The 22,699-nt window shown below is 43.0% G+C and overlaps 1 protein-coding gene across 7 annotated transcripts in view; it reads left to right on the top strand.

Annotated features, from left to right (window-relative positions):
- slc36a4 (solute carrier family 36 member 4) overlaps window positions 1–22,699 on the top strand; it is a 237,139-nt gene that overhangs the window by 4,779 nt on the left and 209,661 nt on the right. For 3 of the 7 annotated variants that reach the window (XM_029715723.1, XM_029715729.1, XM_029715728.1), the window contains exons 3-10: window positions 192–312; window positions 3,087–3,222; window positions 3,447–3,537; window positions 6,065–6,153; window positions 8,497–8,592; window positions 10,346–10,430; window positions 16,789–17,061; window positions 21,291–21,389. In XM_029715723.1, coding sequence (XP_029571583.1) covers window positions 294–312; window positions 3,087–3,222; window positions 3,447–3,537; window positions 6,065–6,153; window positions 8,497–8,592; window positions 10,346–10,430; window positions 16,789–17,061; window positions 21,291–21,389 — 888 coding nt within the window. In that variant the 5' untranslated portion in view covers window positions 192–293. Of the gene's footprint in view, window positions 1–188; window positions 313–3,086; window positions 3,223–3,446; window positions 3,538–6,064; window positions 6,154–8,496; window positions 8,593–10,345; window positions 10,431–16,788; window positions 17,062–21,290; window positions 21,390–22,699 lie in introns of all 7 variants that reach the window. The other 4 variants (XM_029715726.1, XM_029715725.1, XM_029715724.1 and 1 more) reach the window with 3 other exon arrangements.

The raw sequence follows: 22,699 nt of genomic DNA, 5'->3' as shown, positions 1-22,699 counted from the left end.
TCTGTTTAGATACGTTGTAATATATTATGCGATAGGCCTAAACTGCTATTAGCTTAGTTGGCTACAATGTCTGTAATATCACGGAGCTTGCTGGTGTCTACTACGAGCAAGCCAAATGACAACGTGTCAATAGCGTTGTGAAGATGAATCAATAACATTGTTGATGTTTCCTTATATTATCGTGTCAGTAGACCAACTGCAAGCCTACCCATCTCGCCCTTTCCTGGCCAGGGCTAACCGCCACACAGTGACAGGACTGTCTGTATCACTGCTGCCCAGATGCCCGGTGGAGGATGCCTTCGCAACAGCTAGGTAGCTACTAGCCTCTCTGGGAATGATGACGCTGTGATTTAGGGGTCGGAATTAAAGGGAACAACTATCATTTCAACGTTTTGGTGGAAACAGATTCAGCCGTGCTTTTTATTCCCTCTCGTACAGTAGCCTCTCTTTTGTTGGTGTGAGACTAAAGCAGTGGTTCCCAACAAGGGGTACTAGGCCTGTCCACAAGGGGTACTTGAGAAGATTCATGAGACCATAGGTCTAGTGGTAAAATGAACATGAGGGGGTGCTTCAGGGTTACTCCAGGCAGAGCAAAATTCAGTTGGTGGTACAGTAAGCAAAAATAGTTGAGAACCAGTGGACTAGAGCAGCCCATACAATATTGTGCTGTCCAACCACCGTTTAAAGACTTTGCTATTAATCTATTGAAGGTATAAGAGACACTCATTAAATGAACTACCAATATGACATTTCTTAGGAATAATACTAGTATAATAGTAATAATCCAGTAGTTATTAGCATAACATTATGAGAGACTTATACTTGAGATTCAACGCTTGCTGACTGACACTCCTGGTTCCACCACTTTGCATGGCATCTTTGTCAACTCTTTGCATTGCATCTGGTCTGAGCATTAAGCATCAGTTGCTGAAAGAAAAAGATTGGACCCTGTGAAATAAGAGTCCATGATGTAGTGTCTTTAAAGCCTTGAGCTTCCACCTCAATGTTCTTCTTTGTATGTTAGTGAAGAACGTTAGCAGACTGGTTTTAAGTGGTTTAAATAGATCTGACACAGGCAGCTAAAGTATTCTATAAATTGTTCCAACAGTGAGTGAGCCACAACCTCTTGCTTGCTCTACAGAAAAGTACACCTCTTTGCTGCCTCAGACTTACACCATGCCCAAACCGGATGTGCGCAAATTGATTTTGTCCCGCAACGCCAAACACGATCACGACATGCAGGTTGAAATATCAAATCAAACTGAACCAATTATATTAATTTGTGGACAAGTCGAAAAGCATTAAACATTTATGGCAATTTAGCTAGCTTGCTTGCAGTTGCTAGCTAATTTGTCTTGGGATATAAACATTGAGTAATTTTACCTGAAATGCAAAGCGTCCCCTACTTCAACAATTAATCCACACATAAAACGGTCAACCGAATCGTTTCTAGGCATCTCTTCCCAGGCTTCTTTTTCTTCTTTGGACGGTGATTGGCAACTAACTTTCATAATAAGGTGCATTACCACAATTGACCTCAGTTCATCTTTCATTCATCCATGTGGGTATATGTTCCTAAAAACCAATGAGAAGATGGGAGAGGCAGAACATTCTGTGTCACAAATAGAAGCAACTTTTATTTTGGTGCACGGAAACGTGCGTGAGCAGTGTGGGTGCAATGATTGAATAACATGTATGTGTACATTTATTTTGCAAAGCTTGTGCACGTGACACGTCCTGTTTGGGCATGGTGTTACATGCTGACCACACCGGTCAGTCATGTGCGCGAGTTTTGCAAAGTGAATGTACACGTTATTCAATCATTGCACCGACACTGCTCGCGCGCACCATCGAGCGTCTCAGTTGCCAGGCGCTAAAATAGAAGTTGCTTTTATTTGTGGTGCAGAACGCGATGCAAGTCCTGCCTCTCCCATCTCCTCATTGGCTTTTAGATGCATATACCCACGTGCCATCTCCTCATTGGTTATACCCACGTGGGTGATTGAAAGATGAATTGAGGTTGGTTGTGGTAATACATCTTATTATAAAAGTTAGTTGCCAATCGCCATATAAAGTCCAAAGAAGAAAAAGCCTGGAAGGAGGAGAGATGACTAGAAATGATTCGGTTGACCGTTTTATGTGTGGATTAATTGTCGGAGTAGAGGACCTTTCAGGTAAAATAACAACTCACTGTTTATATCCCAGGACAAATTAGCTAGCAACAGCAAGCTAGCTAAATTGCCATAAATGTTTAATGCTTTTCGACCTGTCCCCAAATGTAGATAATTGGTTCAGAGTTTGTTTTGATATTTCAACCTGCGTGTCGTGTATGTGTTTGGTGTAGGGGGACAAAATCAATTTGCGCACGATGGCGCACTCGCGTGTCTGGTTTGGGCATGGTGTTAAGAACACATTCTCAAGGACAAAGAGAGCACATAATTATAGTTTACAATTGAGTCAGTCTAATAATACATTTAGCTGGTAGTATTTCAATGTCAACAGTCCATTGACATTCAATGTCAATGTAAACAGAGAAAGTAGGAGCAACACTGTTATTGTAGTTTCTTAAATGGGTAGAGTGAGTGAAGAGGCTGTTTGCAAAGAAGGAAGTCAAGGCATAGTCTCTTCTCTTTTCCCTGTGTGTGGCTGGAGGTTGAGGTTGCCGTGAGTGAATCTACTCAAAGGTTAAAGAATAGGATTGCAATAGAATGAATAACTGATCTTTGCCCCTGTCATTACCCTGGCCAAACATCTGAAACCCTACCTCTTCAAAGAGTCTCTTAAATAATACCACAGTGGATTTAACAAGTGACATCAATAAGGAATGATAGCTTTCAGCTGGATTCACCTTATCAGTCTATATCATGGAAAGAGCAGGTGTTCTTAATCTTTTGTATACTAATACACTACTTCATGAAAGGTGTTAAAAATATAGCTATTACCTATCCTATCTTTTCAGATGGTTAGGGGCTAGGTGTTCAGGGCTAGGGCTCGATTTGGGGGGGAGCATTAGATTAAGGAAAACTGAACTAGTAACTGAACTAGTGACTGACCTTAACTTCTAACCTCCTGGTTAACCCTTCCAGACATGGAGGTGATGACCCCCCTCATCGAGAACCCTGGAGGAGGAGGGCAGGAGGAGGAGAACTCTGAAGAGGACCAGGATCCAGAGCTGCTACCTGTCAGACACTATGAGCTGGGCAACAGCCACCAGGGCATCACGTAAATTAACACACCTGTCAACTACCTCAACCATGAAACACTTCAAATACCAGATTCTGAAACGTAGAGGCATTCTCTATTAGTGGTTAGAGTTGTTCTACTGCAGGTCTGTGATAGTGAACACTGAGGCCCATCAGGAATTGAGTTTGACTCCCATGCCATTCAAGATCAAATTACATTGGTCTCAGAGTGGACCCCTAATCCGAACCCTCTGTGTTCCACAGGTTTACTCAGGCTCTCATCCACCTGCTGAAAGGGAACATTGGAACTGGGTTGCTGGGTCTTCCCCTGGCAGTACGCAACGCAGGGGTCATAGTGAGTAACTAATGTCCCACTAGGATTACTACATTTACATTTCAGTCATTTAGCAGATGCTCTTGTCCAGAGCAACTTACAGGAGCGATTAGGGTTAAGTTCCTTACTCCAAGGGCACATCAACAGATGTTCCACAGAGTCTGCTCAGGGGTTCAAACCAGCGACCTTTCGGTTACTGGCCCAACGCTCTTCCCCACTAGCCTACCTGCCGCTTTACACCCTGCACACCATAACACAAACAGGGCTGGGTCACACTTCACATTACATTAGTGTCCTTGTGTACTGCTGTAAGTACCTTGTAAGATTGTTTTGGTTTATTCCGTAGAAAGAAAAAAAAATCTCTTGTGAGTCAAGGCAGATAAAAGGCTGGGAACCCACTATATTGGCAAAGAAGTGTTTCAGAAAACTTGGCCTTGGTTGTAAAGTTACTGAGAGAACTTGCGCGATGTGTCATGCCTACAGCATTGCATTATACATCATTGATATTGGTTGGTAAAAATGATTGGGATTCACTAATGCTTTAACAGAAAAGCAAGGCAAGAAACAGTAATGGACCTGGCATGAATATGGGTTATGCATAAATATGTATTACATGGTTATCTCTGATCTGAATGTTCATTGGAAGTAATTATATAAAACACATGATAAGATCATTCTCACGATTGCATTGTTTGATTTAACCAGCAATTCAGTTTCTGTGTTTTACTGGACCAGTCTGTATGATAGAGGAGCAGAAATGAACACACATTGTACAAATGAATACACACATAGGCATTAAGCTCCAAGCCTTCAGGTGTGTTAATGTAGTGTTGTGGAAGAGTTAGGAGTCATTGTAAGTGGTGTCAGTGGACCTGCTAGACTCCTCTGTCTACATACAATGATTCCCTGCTGTGGATCCTGGCTCATGTTAAGTTGATTTGGGGTTTTATATTTGGGCCTCTGTGTCATACAGTTCAAAAGTCATAGTAACTTGTATGTAGACTTGTATGTTTATTGACCTGGTTTGCCCCCGCTAACTGGGCAGGGCACACAACTGTTATCTCTGAGTATTACACATGGATGTGAGTGTGCAATTACACAATCATGTACATTGGTTTAAAGTACTGTGTGTGTGTCTGTGTGTGTCATGGATGTGATATCAGATGAATATTTGAATCTGTAGATTTCTATAGCAAGGCCTGCTTAATCAGCTAGTGAGGTGTTCATCAAACTAGTCTCCACCACCAATGCTTCAGCACCGTGGTATAAACCTGCCTGTGTGTCTGCCTGCTGTGGCACTGGCTAGTGGCTGATCTCAGATCAGTTTGTCTCATATCTTTCCTGTGAATCCTCCATTTGCTAAACGGACAAAGGAGGATATGATCAGGCTAGACAAATGTCATTGTTTGAAAGGACAATCAGGTCAATTTGTAAACTAGAGACTAATCTCGTCTGCCAGCCGGCTCTGTTGCAATTGAGAATGAGGTTAGCTTCAGACCAAAAGCAGGCACAGATCACTTGTCGTGGAAAATGACTAAATTAGACATAATATGCTGTTTTTACTTAGAGAATTGTCCGTTGTTTTATGCTAGTGTTTCTTTCCTGATGCTGGCTTGTTGTCTTGTATGACTTAGTTATAAGTCTGGGCATACAGATAAGAGCCGGGTGCGACTGCAGTATGTGACATCCCGTTTGTACTTTCTGTAGGAACTCCTCTGTATGGAAACATGCAGGAAGGAACAGACAATAGTGGCAACGTCGTCTATCTTAATCTACACAGACAAGCTAAACGCCTTTTAAACACTATGTTCCTCACCCCTGTTTGCACACATCTGCTAACTGCCACATAGACAAAGAGGTTGGACTTTTCTATAAAAGCTGAGAGAGAACTTGTTCGTAGCGCTTTCAACTCTGACTATTCTTAGTGATGGTTGATTGCTTCATTTTTGCAAATCTTATATTAAAATTGTTGTTTGAAAGAATCTGCAGTCTCTCTTCCTATAGAATGTATCTGACACTGCTACCATACCAGTGAAACAGAGAGAGCCTGCATGTCACATCTTTGACGTTGCCGGGGTTACATTGCGTTTGCTCGACTTTCCCCACAGAATCGTCAGGCTCCATAGACTGATGATGTTCCAGTGCTAGTATTGTGTCTAGGTTGAGAAGGGAACCAAAATGTTGTTGTGTATCCTCTTGTGTAATTTCCCCTCCTTTGTGCTGTCTCATAATGTCACATGACAGAGAGATCTTGTGTGTGTGAAGGACAAAACTGAACAGGGCAAAATTACTATAAAAATAACAATCACAACACTTATGTGAAATTATGTTTTCCGTGACATACATAGAATATCACAGAGCTATCCCACTACTGGTTGTGTGTAAGTGAGAAGTAGCCTATTTCTCAGGGTTATATCTGATGCGTTTGCAGTACTACTGATGTTTGCTGTAGTGTTCCTGTCTGGTTCACAGTTGGTTTCAGTTGGTGTTGACGTTACTGTCAGTATGTTCATAGTCTGTTCTTTGTGTGTTTTTTTTATTTCTCCAGGTGGGGCCTCTTTGCCTGGTGCTGATGGGTGTGGTCTGTGTTCACTGTATGCACATCCTGGTCCACTGTAGCCACCACCTGTGTGAGAGGTAATAACACACACACACCACACCCTTAGCAGCATCCTCACTGACAAGCCCCTCGTGTGTCATGGTGTTTGATATCTGTTACAATTACATTAATAAAAACACTTAACTGTCAGGGACCCAGCCGCTCTGTCCACTCATGCTCTCTCTGTCTCTCGGTCTCTGTTTTTCTTCTGTATCTGTCTCTCTCTTCCTTCTTTCTGTCACTGAGAGAGAGAGAGAGAGAGAGAGACAGAGATACTTTTTATTGTCTAAATCCTCTGTGTGTGTGTACCATGTTAGTGCTGAGAGCAGATAACAACCAGCTCGAGGTCTTCACAGGTCCAAAAAGTTGGATCTGTGGCTTTCCCACCTGACCCCGATATGCATAAATAATAAAAAAAATATATTGAGACCTGTTCTGAATGTACCCGAGGACAGACAGACCTGTTCCGTAAAGGACCGGGGAAACATACCCTTGCTGGTTCGCATCCGAGAGACCTGTTCAGATCCAAAAGAAGGGGAGAGGGAAGGAAACCTCCAAATGGGTGCTGCCAGCGCCATCAATAAACAAGCGATATTGGCCAAATGATCTGCAGCTACGTGTCCTTAATGTGTAACGTATTCAAAACATTATAGTCTGTTATATTGGAGAGAGAATAAAGGAGACGGCATCGGTCAAAATCGTGATTTATGACCCTATGTCCGGCTGGTTCGTACATGCCCAAATAAGGGCATCCGGTCTGGACATCCTGGCGGGAAGGTGTCACGTGGTTAGGGTCATATAGTTTTATCCTGTTCTGTCACGTGTTGGAGTGTGTGTTATATCTATATTGCATCTCTTTGAAGTTGTCATGATGATTGATGTGTAGGGCCCTCATTGAACTGGGGGGGTTGTGTTTGAACATTTCAAAGAGGATGACTCCACACCCCCCTATTTTATTGCTCTTAGGGTTGTCTATGAATTAGGAATGTCCGGGGGGTTATGTGTTGGAGGCAGACGTCTTATAAATACGCCCCAGACACACATGCGGCCCCAGAACACTAAACAAGATTTTAAAAATAAACATGGATTTTGGTAAAGCAGTGATGACCGTAACAACGGAAGCAGGACCTCGGTTGAAACATAGAGAAAAGACCCAGTATAAAGCAACAATATACGACGCGCCAAAAAAGCGGTTTCTATGTGTGTGTAGAACCCAAATACCGCCCGCAACTGCACTGAAAGATCAAGTGCTGATGTCTAATGGACAGCACTGGGGGTATCAGTTTGATTACCTGGCCCGTAGAGTGAAACTCTATACTGTAGCCGAAGGTGGAGAATATACAGACCAGACTTTAGGAGTGGACTATGGGGTTGAAGACTGGGCGGTTTTTCGCAAGGTTTTGTGTCCCGAACTGAGAGTTATCGCCAAGGGGTATAGCTTGTTCACAGGCTACGAGACCTGTTGGGAACATACCCCAGACTCCTCAGGAAGAGTATTTCACAGGGTGAAAATACAGAGAAAGAATGGACTTCCATGTGGCTGCGTGGAGTTCTATATCAGCAACGAGGAAACCCGCAACCAAAACATTCGTGATGGTGGCCTGACTGGGGATTTCAGGTTGCGCATGCTTATTCCTTTTAAAAGTTGGGATCTAATGGAATTGAGCATGTTAGAGTTGTTGGACATTCTTTTTGTACAGAGCCAACAGTGGCAGAGCATTGTTCGGCTAAGGAAGTGCATAATATATACGAATCCTAATAATAATGACTAAACAATTGATAATAAATAGCAAGTGAAATGGATAAAAATGAAATAAATAGAACAGTAAACATTACTCACAAAAGTTCCAAAGGAATAGAGACATTTCAAATGTCATATTATGGCTCTATACAGTGTTGTAACAATGTACAAAAGGGAAAATAAATATGGGATGTATTTACAAAAACTGGGTCACCTCAAAACTGTCACCTGAAATGACATCTGCACAGTATTAATCACTGTGATTATTTCAATAGAACGTCGGAGAGTGTGACTGTCCACAGCAGAGTGATGGTACTGTAATGTAATACATTGTAATCGCCTCATCCAAACCAGAACACAATGTACTAGCTTTCAGACGGCCGTCTCTATCTTCTGTTGTCTGGTTTCCAGCAATCTACCACCCCTTCTCTCTTTGTCTGTCTCTCTCTCTTTTCTGTTGTCCTCTTGTCTGTCGCTCTGCCTACCCAATAAGAACAGGACCGCAGAGAGACTTTCTGTCTTTTAATTCCCTCAGATCTTGTGGTCCATCTTCCTCTTGTCACTGTATCTCTTGGTGCCTCTCTCTGTGACACCAAATATGTACAAAATGCGTGACAGTCGTCCTCCTCTCCTCCCCCAGGTTGAAGAGACCTCCCCTGGGGTACAGTGACACAGTGGCCTTCTCCATGGAGCACAGCTCCTACCAGTGCTTCAGGAAGAGTGCCAGATTTGGGAGGTGAGATGAGAATGCTCTTTTCATCTGGAGGTCAATTTTTGACCCATCACAGCTATAGTCACATGACTCCTCTTAGGGCCAGTGGGTGCTAGAAGCTATTCAAATCCCTCATATCTGTGACAAAAATGTATGTAGTTCTGTCCTTGAGCTTTTCTTGTCTATTAATGTTCTGTATTATGTCATGTTTTATGTGGAACCCGGGAAGAGTAGCTACTGCTTTTGCAACAGCTAATGGGTATCCTAATAAAATACCAAAGGTCAGCAAGGGCCTAATGGTAAGAATCGATGATGGTATATCAGGCAGTTTGGGATGGTAGCCATAGTTTGAAGTTTAAAGGAGGGATGGTTAAAAATACATATCTCTACAGTCAGTTCTGTACTGAGGTTCGCCGGCTGTGTAATCATGCTTGACATAGAGGAAGCCCTAATCTATGTGACTCCCCCATGATAATGGATTGCATTTATGAAGTGCATCTTATCAATTGACTCTCAACAGCACTCTCTGTTGATTGGGGCTAACTCACTTAAATTCACTACCACAGCCTTTCATTTGAGATTCATAGATACTGTTTTGGTTCAGCGGAATGCTTACTGGTTGCTTAAGTGTTATAGATGAGGAAAAAGTGCATTTAATGTAGCGTTTGAATAGAATACAAGGTTTGAGTGGTGGTCTGACAATGACTCATTGTTTGGCACGACCTCTCAAATGCTTCAGTTCGACTTCATTGAAAATATCTTAATGAAACCTTTCATTACTTATTGTAAGCAACAGCAGTAATATATTACCTGACTACAACAGCAGTAATATATTACCTGACTACAACGGCGGTAACATATTACCCGACTACAACGGCGGTAACATATTACCTGACTACAACGGCGGTAACATATTACCTGACTACAACGGCGGTAACATATTACCTGACTACAACGGCGGTAACATATTACCCGGCTACAACGGCGGTAACATATTACCTGGCTACAGCGGCGGTAACATATTACCTGACTACAGCGGCGGTAACATATTACCCGACTACAGCGGCGGTAACATATTACCCGACTACAGCGGCGGTAACATATTACCCGACTACAGCGGCGGTAACATATTACCCGGCTACAGCGGCGGTAACATATTACCCGGCTACAGCGGCGGTAAGATATTACCCGGCTACAGCGGCGGTAACATATTACCCGGCTACAGCGGCGGTAACATATTACCCGGCTACAGCGGCGGTAACATATTACCCGGCTACAGCGGCGGTAACATATTACCCGGCTACAGCGGCGGTAACATATTACCCGGCTACAGCGGCGGTAACATATTACCCGGCTACAGCGGCGGTAACATATTACCCGGCTACAGCGGCGGTAACATACCACCCACCTGGCTACAGCGGCGGTAACATACCACCCACCTGGCTACAGCGGCGGCAACATCAGATTTCTGAGTTTTACACATGATATGCTGATTCATTTTGGATCAGCTAATCACCAGCTATAGTGAGGAACGTATTTAGAGACAGGCTAGAGGAGGAGTCAAGACAGGATTCTGATTAGGTCATTATTGCTAATTTTTAAAAATGGCTTGCTAGCAGTGAAAATGCCCTCATGCTCATAGAATAAAATATTAAAGAGTAGAATGGTAATACAGAACAGAGCTTCTGTATTCTAATATCGTATAAGCCATCCAGATACTTAAGAGCTGTTTTAACATGTTTATCTGTCCCTGTCATGTCCTCCTGTCCTGTTCTAGGCACCTGGTCAACTTCTTCCTGGTGTTGACACAGCTGGGATTCTGCAGTGCATACTTTGTGTTCCTGGCAGAGAATATAAAACAGGTAGGCTCTATTCCCACCTATCGAATACAGACCAGTGTGTTGTTCTTAAAAGCCTACCAGTCAAGAACAGATGTGTGTTGAGTCTCCGTATACCCACTTATCAAATACAGACCAGTATGGTGTGTTCTTAAAACCTGTTAGGGACAGACGCCTCACCAATATCCAATGGTAGAGCGTGGCGCGAAATACAAACACCTTAAAAATGCTATAACTTCAATTTCTCAAAGATATGACTATTTTACACCATTTTAAAGACAAGACTCTCGTTAATCTAACCACATTGTCCGATTTCAAAAAGGCTTTACAGCGAAAGCAAAACATTAGATTATGTCAGGAGAGTACCCTGCCAAAAATAAATCACACAGCCATTTTCAAAGCAAGCATATATGTCACAAAAAACAAAACCACAGCTAAATGCAGTACTAACCTTTGATGATCTTCATCAGATGACACTCCTAGGACATTATGTTATACAATACAAGCATGTTTTGTTCATATTTATATCAAAAAACAGCTTTTTATATTAGCATGTGATGTTCAGAACTAGCATACCCACAGTAAACTTCCGGTGAATTTACTAAATTACTCACGATAAACGTTTACAAAAAACATAATTATTTCAAGAATTATAGATACAGAACTCCTTTATGCAATCGCGGTGTCAGATTTTAAAATAGCTTTTCGGTGAAAGCACATTTTGCAATATTCTGAGTAGATAGCTCGGCCATCACAGGCTAGCTAATTTGACACCCACCAAGTTTGGTGCTCACCAAACTCAGATTTACTATAAGAAAAATTGGATTACCTTTGCTGTTCTTCGTCAGAATGCACTCCCAAGACTTCTACTTCAACAACAAATGTTGTTTTGGTTCCAGCTCCATTTTGTTCGTGCGTTCCGTTCAGTATCCGAAGGGTGACGCGCGGTGCATTTCGTGACAATTTTTCCAAATATTCCATTCCCGTACTTCGAAGCATGTCAAACGCTGTTTAAAATCAATTTTTATGCTATTTTTAAAATAGCGATAATATTCCAACCGGGCGACGTTATATTCATTCATAGACTGAAAGAAAACATGGAGTCGTCTCGTGCACACGCACTCCAGTGTCATTGTTCCCTGCCTGACCACTCACAAAAACTCCAGCTTTTTTTCGCCCAGAGACTGCAGAGACGTCATTCCGCTTTCTGGCGCCTTCTGAGAGCTAATGGAAGCCTTAGAAAATGTCACGTTACAGCAGAGATGCTGTATTTTTGATAGAGATGCCCTAGAAGGAGAACAAATTGTCAGACAGGGCACTTCCTGTATGGAATCTTCTCAGGTTTTGGCCTGCCATATGTGTTCTGTTATACTCACAGACACCATTCAAACAGTTTTAGAAACTTTAGAGTGTTTTCTATCCAAATCTACTAATTATATGCATATTCTAGTTTCTGGGCAGGAGTAGTAACCAGATTAAATCGGGTACGTTTTTTATCCTGCTGTGAAAATACTGCCCCCTATCCCAAACAGGTTAAAAGCCTACCAATCAAACAAACGACTGTGGAAGTGTCTCTGTACCTCTATCTATCAAAAGCAATGGGTGTGTCACAAGTATGTGTCACTGACCAAATCAGTAAGGCATGGGGGGTGTGGTATATGGCCAATACACCACGGCTAAGGGCTGTTCTTATGCACGACACATAACGGAGTGCCTGGACACAACCCTTAGCCATGGTATATTGGCCATATACCACAAACCTCTGAGGTGCCTTATTGCTATTATAAACTGGTTACCAACGTAATTAGAGCAGTAAAAATAAATGTTTCGTCTTACCCGTGGTATGTTAGCCAATCAGCATTCAGGGCTTGAACCACCCAGTTTATAATAGATCGTATACTACGTGTATGACAAAACATTTAGATTTACTGCTCTAATGACGTTGGTAACCAGTTTATAATAGCAATACGCTACTCTGAGTTTTTTGGGGTTTAGGCACGACGTAATATTGGCCAAATATGGCCAATATTTGGTATATTGGTCAATATTTGGCAAATATTGTATCGTGCCTAAGAACCTTAGCCATGTAATATTGGCCCTATACCACTGATACCAATAACCCATATTCAACTGAGCTGCCTAACCTATCAATCCCGGTTGCTTGGTGATGTACCGCTCTATTAGATGGTGTGTTTGGAGGTTTACCTCTTGTCATCCCGACTCTTGAGCTGTTCTAATGGTTGACTTGCAGTGACACACAACGTTCCCTAGGAGACGCTAGTGGTGTTTCATTTCTGAGCTCTCTGCTTGCCTGACTTTCTCAGCCTCTCTTTCTTTCTTTCTCTCTCGTGCTCCCACACAATTTCTAAACTGTATTAGATGGTGATCTCTTCCTTATGGACTAGCATAGATAGTCAACCATTTCCATATGGACAATGATAAAGACTTCATGCAGTGCCTCTTTAATTCAAAACTCAAATGTGATTATTTGGTAGGGCATAGCCAGGAGTAGTAATATCAGAGTGATGAAGTATGGTACAATCTTATATTGAAATGGACTGAAACGCTTATGATGGAACATTTAAAAAAAATCTATTTCTCTATCTTTCTATCTCTAACAAAGTTTATTGTTATTTATTGGGTTGCAACTCCTCAATCCAAACATATAGCATCATTAGGCCTTCTGCTAACTGCCGTACTACGTACTCTCTGTGGTCTCAGTTCATCAGAAAACAATTACTGCTGACCCGGGTCTCTCTGTGTGTGTTTAGGCTCAATATACTAATTGTTTACGCTCATATAGGAGTACACAAAGATGTATTTGTCAAAATCTGAGCAAAGCTTCCTATTGGTAGTTAAACAAACAGTGGGGTTGAACGGGGCAAAGCCACCAGAGCTTTAGAATTTTTGAACATGGCAGATGAGATATGAGTGTCTAGTTGTTCTGAATTAGAAAAAATAAACATACAATATTTAGATTGCTTTAATGATCTGTATAGCGCTGGTTGGTTGGCCCGTTGCATTGTGGGTACAGCTCTATTCCCAAACTAGGTTCTAATACCTTTTTGTTTTCACTGTAAATTAGCTCTTTAAACTCTTATTTTCACAGTTTTTATCCATGGCGACCATTTAGCCAGAGGTGGAATGTGCACCATGCCGCCTTTTGTTCTTTTAGAGCTTGATGTCATAGCCAGGATCATATTCTGGACTGCCATTGGTCCATACTAGAGGTGTGCCCTCTTTAGAGGACATGGGGTCTGCCCAGGTCGTTTATATTATAGTACTTTATTTACTATTAAAAGAACGATTTTCTATTATGTTGACGAGATATTCCAGTGACCGCTTTAACAATGGCAATACATGTCCTCAAAGATGGAAGGCAGGCGGGAGGAGGCAAGATCTGGTGGTACCATTCTAGCCAATGAGAGGGCAGATGTGTGTGTCAACAACCGGCCATAGAGATAGAGGACTCATCTTTTTATCATTGTCCATATTCAATAAATAATAGGTTACTGGATATATTTCAGTAGAGTTCTTTGGGACATGTATGTAAGTGCAATATGTAGTATCTAACTGGACTGGTGTCCATCTCCTCTCTATGGTGCTTAGTTATGAGACGACGTGATTCAGTATTCCTCCTTATGGGATTATGTGAGGCTATATCAGTGTGCATTATTTAATACTAGTTGTCTAGAGCTAGGAAGGAAGCCCTGTACTGCTCTATCATATGAAATCAATACCACACACTGCCTTTTCTCTCGCTTTCTCTCTTCGTCGCTCTCTATCCCCCCTCCCTCTCTACCCTCCCCCTTCTCTCTTTCTCTCTCTTTCTTGCATTATTTATTTCCTGGCATCCACAACAAACAAGCTTACATGCATAAACATGGTAGATATTCAGTTTACTACACAGTTTATACAAGCAGGCATACATTACTGTAGTAAATGCACTCTCGGGGCTGTGCCATTGAACCTACAGCAGCACATAGAGGTAAACACCAACAAAAAGTCTCTTAATAGAGCGTTGGGCCACAATGAGCCAGGACAGCTTCAATGCACCTTGGCATAGATTCTGCAAGTGTCTGGAACTCTGTTGGAGGGATGCGACACCATTCGTCCACTAGAATTTGGTGTTTAGTTGATGGTGATGGAAAACACGGTCTCAAGTGCCACTCCAGAATCGCCCACAAGTGTTCAATTGGGTTGAGATCTGGTGACTGAGACACTCTCTCACTCACACACTCACACACACATTATACATGTCTATTATATTGACAAGATATTCCAGTGATTGCTCTAAAAATGGAAATACATCTTTGTATCTGTGCAGTTATTGCCTTAATGGTGCTGCCCATGCTGTCACAGACGCTGTCTCCATTTTCAAGTAGTCAATTTTCTACTTCATTGTCTGATTGCTCTCAACTCATTGGAATCCCCACCCAGTTGACTACTTTAAAATGATGGAAGCCTTCAATGGCAATGTCCATGCTAAAACGGGTTATATCCATGATCGCTATGACAACGGGCACAACTCCGATAGTCATTTTATTTTTCAAAGTTGCCAACATGCCACGTGCGTTCACTTATATCAGTGCGTTCGTAACAACCTAACCATTACACAACTTCTATTCGATCAAATAAGCCTCACAAAGCAAATTAGCAATTCAGTTTGATGACCAACTTCAACACTTTTTCTCATTGACCTTAAATTCCTTAATTCGTCTGCTTATTTTCATGGAACGATTATGGGCTGAGTAAAACATCTCGCTTCACCTCTTCCTCTCTTGTATCCCTCATTTATTTAAGTGTTTCCTTTATTTTGGCAGTTACATGTACATACCCATCTCTATGTGTTCATAGTATGACAACAGCTAGCTACATACAGTGCATTCGGAAAGTATTCAGACCCCTTGAGTTTTTCCACATTTTGTGACGTTACAGCCTTATTCTAAAATTGATTAAAACATTTTTTTATCCTTATCAATCTTCACACACTACCACATAATGACAAAGCGAAAACAGGTTTTTATATATTAAATGTATTGTATTAAAATTGTATAAAATCTATTGTATTAAACATAAGTATTCAGACCCTTTGCTCTGAGACTTGAAATTGAGCTCAGTTGAATCCAGTTTCCATTGATCATTCTTGAGCTGTTTCTACAACTTGATTGTAGATGCAATGGATTGGACATGATTTGGAAAGGCACACAGTTGTCTATATAAGGTCTCACAGTTGACGCTGCATGTCAGAGGAAAAACCAATCTATATGGTTGAAGGCATTGCCTGTAATTATGGGACATTGTGTTTTGTAGATTGAGTAAAAAAAAAAAATAGCACAAATATATTTTACAATAAGGCTGTAATGTAACAAAATGTAGAAAAAGTGAAGGGGTCTGAATACTTTTTGAATGCTCATACTGCTGATGGTTTATGGGTGACGTGGAGTAGCTGTGTAGATGGATCGCTACAGTATTCCCATTAGTGACTGAGGAATGTGGGTGATATGACGAATTAATAAGCACTTTAGTTAGATTTATTTAATCAGTCTTTTAAAGCAAGGTCATCAATTGAAAACCTGTTTTTATTTAAAACAACACCTTGAGTAGCTTGAGATGGTGAGTGACTTATGATAATTAGAAGTGAGTTAATGGGTGAACGAATTACACACTGTATTTCCAGGTAGCACCATTTCTCTCCATGCATTCGTAGCCCTCCACCTCTGGGACTGGGAGACTAGCGGTTAAGAGCGTTGGGCTAGTAACCGAAAGGTTGCTGGTTTGAATCCTCCGACCGACTTGGTGAAAGATCTGTTGATGTGCCCTTGAGCAAGGCACTTAACGCTAATTGCTACTTTTAAGTGGCTCTGGATAAGAGTGTCTGCTAAATGAATAAAATGTAATAGCAGACAGTCTAATTTGATGAAACCCTGATCTTTCTAGCCTGTCTGAGCTGTGGGATAAGATGGAATCATGGGGATATAATTTGGAACCCCCCCCATTTCTAGTCCACTCCCTGGTGTTGTGTTGAATATTCATTCATCCCAGAAAGTTTTCTGATCGTTTTTCTCTGGGAAAAGCTTTTGTTGTTGATAGAAGCGGGAGAGCTGCTTATCGACAAGCATGAGGCCAATCCACTTCTTCACTTCCATGATAAGCTCCTAAAATGGTTTTGTCTGGCAAGGAGAGAACACGCAGTAGCCTTAATTGCAGTCTGTAGATTTAGTGGGATCTCTATCTGAAGGTCTATCGGAAGGTTCCTTCCTGAAGGTTGACAGGGTGATGAGGTGAGTTTCACTCATGAACAGACCACCATTAATCACACCCGTGTGTGTGTGTGCGCGTGTGTGTGTGCACCTGTGTGTATCCATTCCTTCCTCTCTAGGTTGTTGAGGGATACCAAGGTGTAAACATCACCCTGGCAGATGAATCCCTGTCATTTGCCAACACCTCCATGGTGCCAGCCCCGGTCCCTCTACCCACCATGGTGCCCTCTGAGCCCTGGGCACTGGACCTGCGTCTTTACATGCTCTTCTTCCTGCCCTTCCTCATCCTGCTGGTGTTCATGAAGGACCTGAAGAACATGGCCGTCCTGTCGTTGCTGGCCAACGTCTGCATGGCCGTCAGCGTCATAATCATCTTCCAGTACATCACGACGGTAAGCATGTTGTTTACACTGTTGTTATTTACACTGTTGTTGTTTACAGTCTTGTTATGGCCGTCAGCGTCATAATCATCTTCCAGTACATCACGACGGTAAGCATGTTGTTTACACTGTTGTTGTTTACACTGTGGTTATGGCTGTCAGGGTCATCATCATCTTCCAGTACGTCATGACGGTAAGCATGTTGTTTACACTGTTGTTATGGCTGTCAGGGTCATCATCATCTTCAAGTACATCACGACGGTAAGCATGTTGTTGTTATGGCCATCAGCATCATCTTCCAGTGCATCACGACGGTAAGTGGAATCAGTCAATGGGAAACGGTTATCCATGTTTAACACTACACTAGTACAATTTGTTTATGTGGTAGTCACGCTCCAGATGTTGTTGTCCACCAGCACAACGGTTCTCAACCTGGGCACTTAAAATCTGTGATTCAAATGGGTGTGTGGGAAGATTATGTATTCTTCTTTGGACATGTCTATTTTCTCCAGCACCTTATCGAGGAAGTCTGTGTGAGACACACACACCATACCCCCAGCTGTTCTACACTGTTTTTACACTGTTGTGGAGATGCGCCCCCTTTTGTTGGCTTTGATATTGACCTGAAGCCTGTCTTCAGTGTACCTCAGACAGAGACATGGCTAAAAATAATGGAGCTAGGTCCTCCCGAGTGAGTGCTTGAGCAGTGCTTGAGGCATCACTACAGACCCGGGTTCGATCCCAGGCTGTGTCACAACCGGCAGTGACCGGGAGTCCTATAGGGCGGCGCACAATTGGCCCAGCGTCGTTAGGGGAGGGTTTGGCCGGGGGGGCTTTACTTGGCTCATCGCTTTGTGGCGGGCCGGGCCCCTGCAGGCTGACTTCGGTCATCAGTTGAACGGTGTTTCCTCCGACACATGCAGCTGGCTACCGGGTTATGCGGGCGGGTGTTAAGAAGTGTGGTTTGGCGGGTCATGTTTCGGAGGACGCATGACTCGACCTTCGCCTCTCCCGAGCCCGTTGGGGAGTTGCAGCGATGAGATAAGATCGTAATCACGGAAAAATGATGTAGCTTATGTAACTGAATGCCTGTAGGTTAAATGGTAAGCATCTTTGGCAATTACCAATTGACTGTGAACAATCTGGTGTGGGTGTGTGTCTGTGTGTGTCTGTGTGTGTGTAAGCTACTGTATGTGTGTGGGAACTGGGAAGTAGCTGCCTGTGTAAAATATTGAATCTCCCTGTGGTCTGCATATGTCCGCTGTGAAAGATCATACCCCTTGTGTCTGTACTGTCTGCTTCTGTGAAATGTGAGACTCCCTTGTATCCACTACATGTCTCCTGTGTACTGCTGAGCGATTTAAAAACAAAAATTGAAACAACTAATTTACAGTTTTTTTTTGTTGTGAGCTCGATGTGCAGTTTCTGTAGAGAGACACTACCGGTCTAAAGTTTTAGAACAACTCAATTTGTCCTGTTTTTATTGAAATTCACACAGTTTAATGTACTCTGAAATGAAAGCATAGAACAAATAAACAATTGGAGACAAAAAAGAAATCATGGAATCCTTTTGTTCAACAAAATGTAATCTACATTTTTAACTCCTCAAAGTAGCCAGCTTTTGCAGACATATCAGCCGAACATACTCATGCCATTCTTTCTACAATGGAAATCAAATATTGTTCGGAAAGTTCTTCCTAACACTGTTGCAGAAATTCCCACAAACGTGTAGTAGGTTGCTTTGCTTTCACCCTTCTGCCCAGTTCATCCCAAACCAGCTCAATGGGGTTTAAGGCTGGAGACTGTGCTCGCCATTCCATGATTTGAAGCCTACCGTCTTGTTCTTTTCTTCGATGGTAGTTCTGACATAGCCTAGAGGTATGTTTTGGGTCATTATCTTGCTTTAGGATAAACCCTCGACCAATACACCAGAGGGTATTGCATGGCGCTGCAAAATGCTGTGGTAGCAGTTTTGGTGTAAGGTGTCACTCACTCTGTGCAAGTCGCCGACTCTGGATCCAGCAAAAGAGCCCGAGACATCGTCCTCCATGTTTGACAGTTGGTGTCACACACTGAGGAACCATCCTTTTCCCTCCTCAATGGTGTACAAAAACCCTGCGTGATGAACCGAAGATTTAAAATTTTGATTCATGATACCTTCTTTCAGTCTTCAGTAGTCCACTGGCGGTGCTTTATGGCCCAGGCAAGCCTCTCATTCTTATTTTGCAATTTTAGCAATGGCTTTCTTACTGCCACTCGACCTGTCAAACCTGCAGCTTGAAGTCTTCTCGTCACAGTTGAAACTGAGACTTGCTTACATCAACCAGTGTTAAGTTGTTCTTGAAGTTGTTGACCTGTGAGCCGGCTATCACGCAAGCTGTTGTCCTGTGAGCCGGCTATCACGCAAGCTGTTGTCCTGTGAGCCGGCTATCACGCAAGTTGTTGTCCTGTGAGCCGGCTATCACGCAAGCTGTTGTCCTGTGAGCCGGCTATCACGCAAGTTGTTGTCCTGTGAGCCGGCTATCACGCAAGTTGTTGTCCTGTGAGCCGGCTATCACGCAAGCTGTTGTCCTGTGAGCCGGCTATCACGCAAGCTGTTGTCCTGTGAGCCGGCTATCACGCAAGTTGTTGTCCTGTGAGCCGGCTATCACGCAAGTTGTTGACTCAGAAACTTGTCTTCTGATTCTGTTTTGGCTTTGGGTCTGTCAGACCTCTTCCTATCAGTTTTGATAAAATGTTTTTACACATTAAATGCACTATGCAATATGTGGGTTGAACGTTTGTCATGAGAATTTTGGATCCCAATGATAATAACTAACAATCAATAAGCTTTGACTAATCCCCAAGGTTTGTAAGACACTGGGTTAATAATAATTAGTCAAAGACTCAGCTTCTGCAAAAGGTCTGTACAGTTTATTCAGAGACCGTTCTGAAGTCCATAATACAAAGACATCCATTTTATAGTTAACTCCTTACTTACGCACATACATCCACACAAACAATAGGTGAGTTGTATCCCTCCCCAGAGTTCTCACCACTGTTTATCTCTACTCAGCGCTGTCCGTTCCATTCCCCCGAGATTAGAGGAACCTTGAAAATGACTCCCTGTCCTATCATAAGTTTCTCAGAGTTCTAGCCAGGTCGGGTCAAACACAGTTGAATTGTTCTCGGTATTTTCTTAGACACACACACACACACACATATATTTCTATCCTTCAAATCTCTACCAAACCTTACTGGACTTACGTTTAGTACTTTAATTATTCATTATACATGCTACATAACCTAATAATCACTAATAGTTAGCTTTCGGGGTAGAATTATTTACTCATTACCTTTAAACATATAAATTCCCTTATCAACGTTTACAACAAAGTATAGGGTCCATTGTTTGTCTATGACTGGTCTTTACAATGAAAGATTGAACAGTCAGGGTGCACGTTGTTTCTATGAGCGATGAAGAACAACTTTTAAAAGCTTGTCTACTTAGACTGTTCCCAAGGTCATTCTAAGAATACAATTAGGCATTTTGGAGCAGATTGACATCAGATGTAAGTGTTCCTGACGTGTCGTGTAATCCAGCGTTGATTGCTGTTTTAGATTTCCCACAGAAGGTTGTGCCAGCCAGGGTTGTGTATCTGCGAGTGTGTGTGTGGCACATCCCTCAGCTTTGTGGGTGGGTGGCTGGGCAGTGTTCCGGGCAGTGGTCTAGGTGCCCTTGTGAACAGCCCTCATCAATCACCAGCTGAATTATGTTTTAAATAGATTCATTAGGACCCCTGTCAGTCGCTGGGCGTCTCTGTGTGACGCGGTAGACGACACGCGTCCACAGGGGAACACAACACTGCATCTCTAATTCACCGTTGGGTTGACGGCTAGGTGACCTAACAACCTATCTCCACTTCTCCTCCCTCTCTTTCTGTTCTGTACCTTAGTCTCTGACTAATGTGTAATGGACTCTCTTACTGTCCTTTCTTTCATTCCTTCCACTCTGTGCCTGGGATTCTTCTTTTTCTCTGTTCCCTCTCTCGCTGTCTCACTCGGTTTTATCTGGGAGTCAGGGGAAATCTTGCCCTCTCTTCACTGTGTCTCTGAGCCAGTGTCTCTTGTGTCCTTGGCAGTGATGAGAAAGTTGATTCTGTTCTATAGGCCCTTGTGGGAGTAGCTCCTCTGTCAGACTGTCATTGTCCCTGTTTTCCTAAACGCTTGCTTTTCTGTCTGCTGTCGCCCCTCTCTGACAGGATTTTGGAGACCTTCAACGTCTCCCTCTCACTTCCCCATTGGGCAAGTTCCCCTTCTTCTTCGGAACAGCCATCTTTGCCTTCGAAGGCATCGGAGTGGTAAGTACTCTTCAACAACTGGGACTCTATTTGCCCAAACCCTTATGTAGTTAGAAACACCTGATTGGTTCCGGCACTTATGTGACCAGCTCTGGATTGGATGATGATTGGGGGCCACGGCTGCAGTTAAAAGCCTTGAACACTGCATGGCTAAGAGAATGTTCAGGCCAAGGATAGTATTAGTGTTGATGTCATATAATTGATCCAGGGTGAATAGTGAGGATGGTGAGATCACATACTCATCTAACCCTCAGCGTGGTCATTAACAGGAGGATGCATCCGGTTTTCAAGGGAAATGGAAAGAGTGCCTGACTTCCGCTTTTGGACGTTAACAAGTCAACACCACTCCATCTTAACTCCACATTTACTGGATTGGTTGAACAGTGTGAAAGTGAACCTCCCCACGGCAGTTAATTTTTTTCTCATCAGGACCAGAAAGAAAAACGCTGCTCAGGTTTGCCTGCTACGTTAGGTTAACCTTAGCTAGGTTAAATGCTGACCTCAGATGAGGGGGTTGAAGAATGGAAAAGTCCAATGATAACTCCTGGTGAGGGGGTTAAACTGGGCTAATCAGAGGGTTAAGCTAGCGCTAACCTTTAGCTGGAGCTGGGGATTCAGTGGGGATGGTGTCCTGCAGATAAGGATAAGTGCGTGTGTGTGTTTGCCCGCCATGGGCATGATGATGTATGAGGTAGTACCACGGTGTGTTGACAGAGGGGCAGAGGAATACTCCCTGACCGCCGCTAACCCATTAATCAGCCAACCGGTGGGCACAGGGTGATGGCCGACACGTCACCACGACAACCCGACAGACAGAGACGACAGCCAGGCCTCTCTGGATCAGAACATCTCCCTAGAGAGGGAGGAAGAAGGAGAGAAGAGTACAAAATAAGAGAAAGGTTGTGGAGAGAAATGCTGACGCTGCTCAGATAGGATAGATGGCCAGGAAGGAAGAATGAATGATAGCAGATGAAGTAAAGAAATAATTGAAGTAGTTAGGCCTCCTCCAGCTATCCCATTCCACACTGAGTGCCTCCTCTCTCTCTTCTCTCTCTTGGAGTGATCCACGACCATATGGGTTCTCTCAGTCACCCTGACAGGGTAATTATCCGCCTGGGGATGTGATCTTCACACCATTCCCCTGGGATAAGCAATGGGGAAGGGAGAGAACCCGCCTGAAACGGGTGTCACTGGGCCAATTGGTAATAACTGATTGGCCAGCGCTGCTGCCAGTAAAAACGTATCTAACAGAGGGAAGGGGTTGGGTTAAATGTGGAAGACACATTTCGGGTTGAATGCGTTCAGGTGTG

This window comes from Salmo trutta, chromosome 26, assembly GCF_901001165.1.
Source record: "Salmo trutta chromosome 26, fSalTru1.1, whole genome shotgun sequence".
Lineage (NCBI taxonomy): Eukaryota > Metazoa > Chordata > Actinopteri > Salmoniformes > Salmonidae > Salmo > Salmo trutta.
The sequence above is the reverse complement of the archived record's forward strand: the minus strand, read 5'-3'. Positions and strand labels throughout refer to the sequence as shown.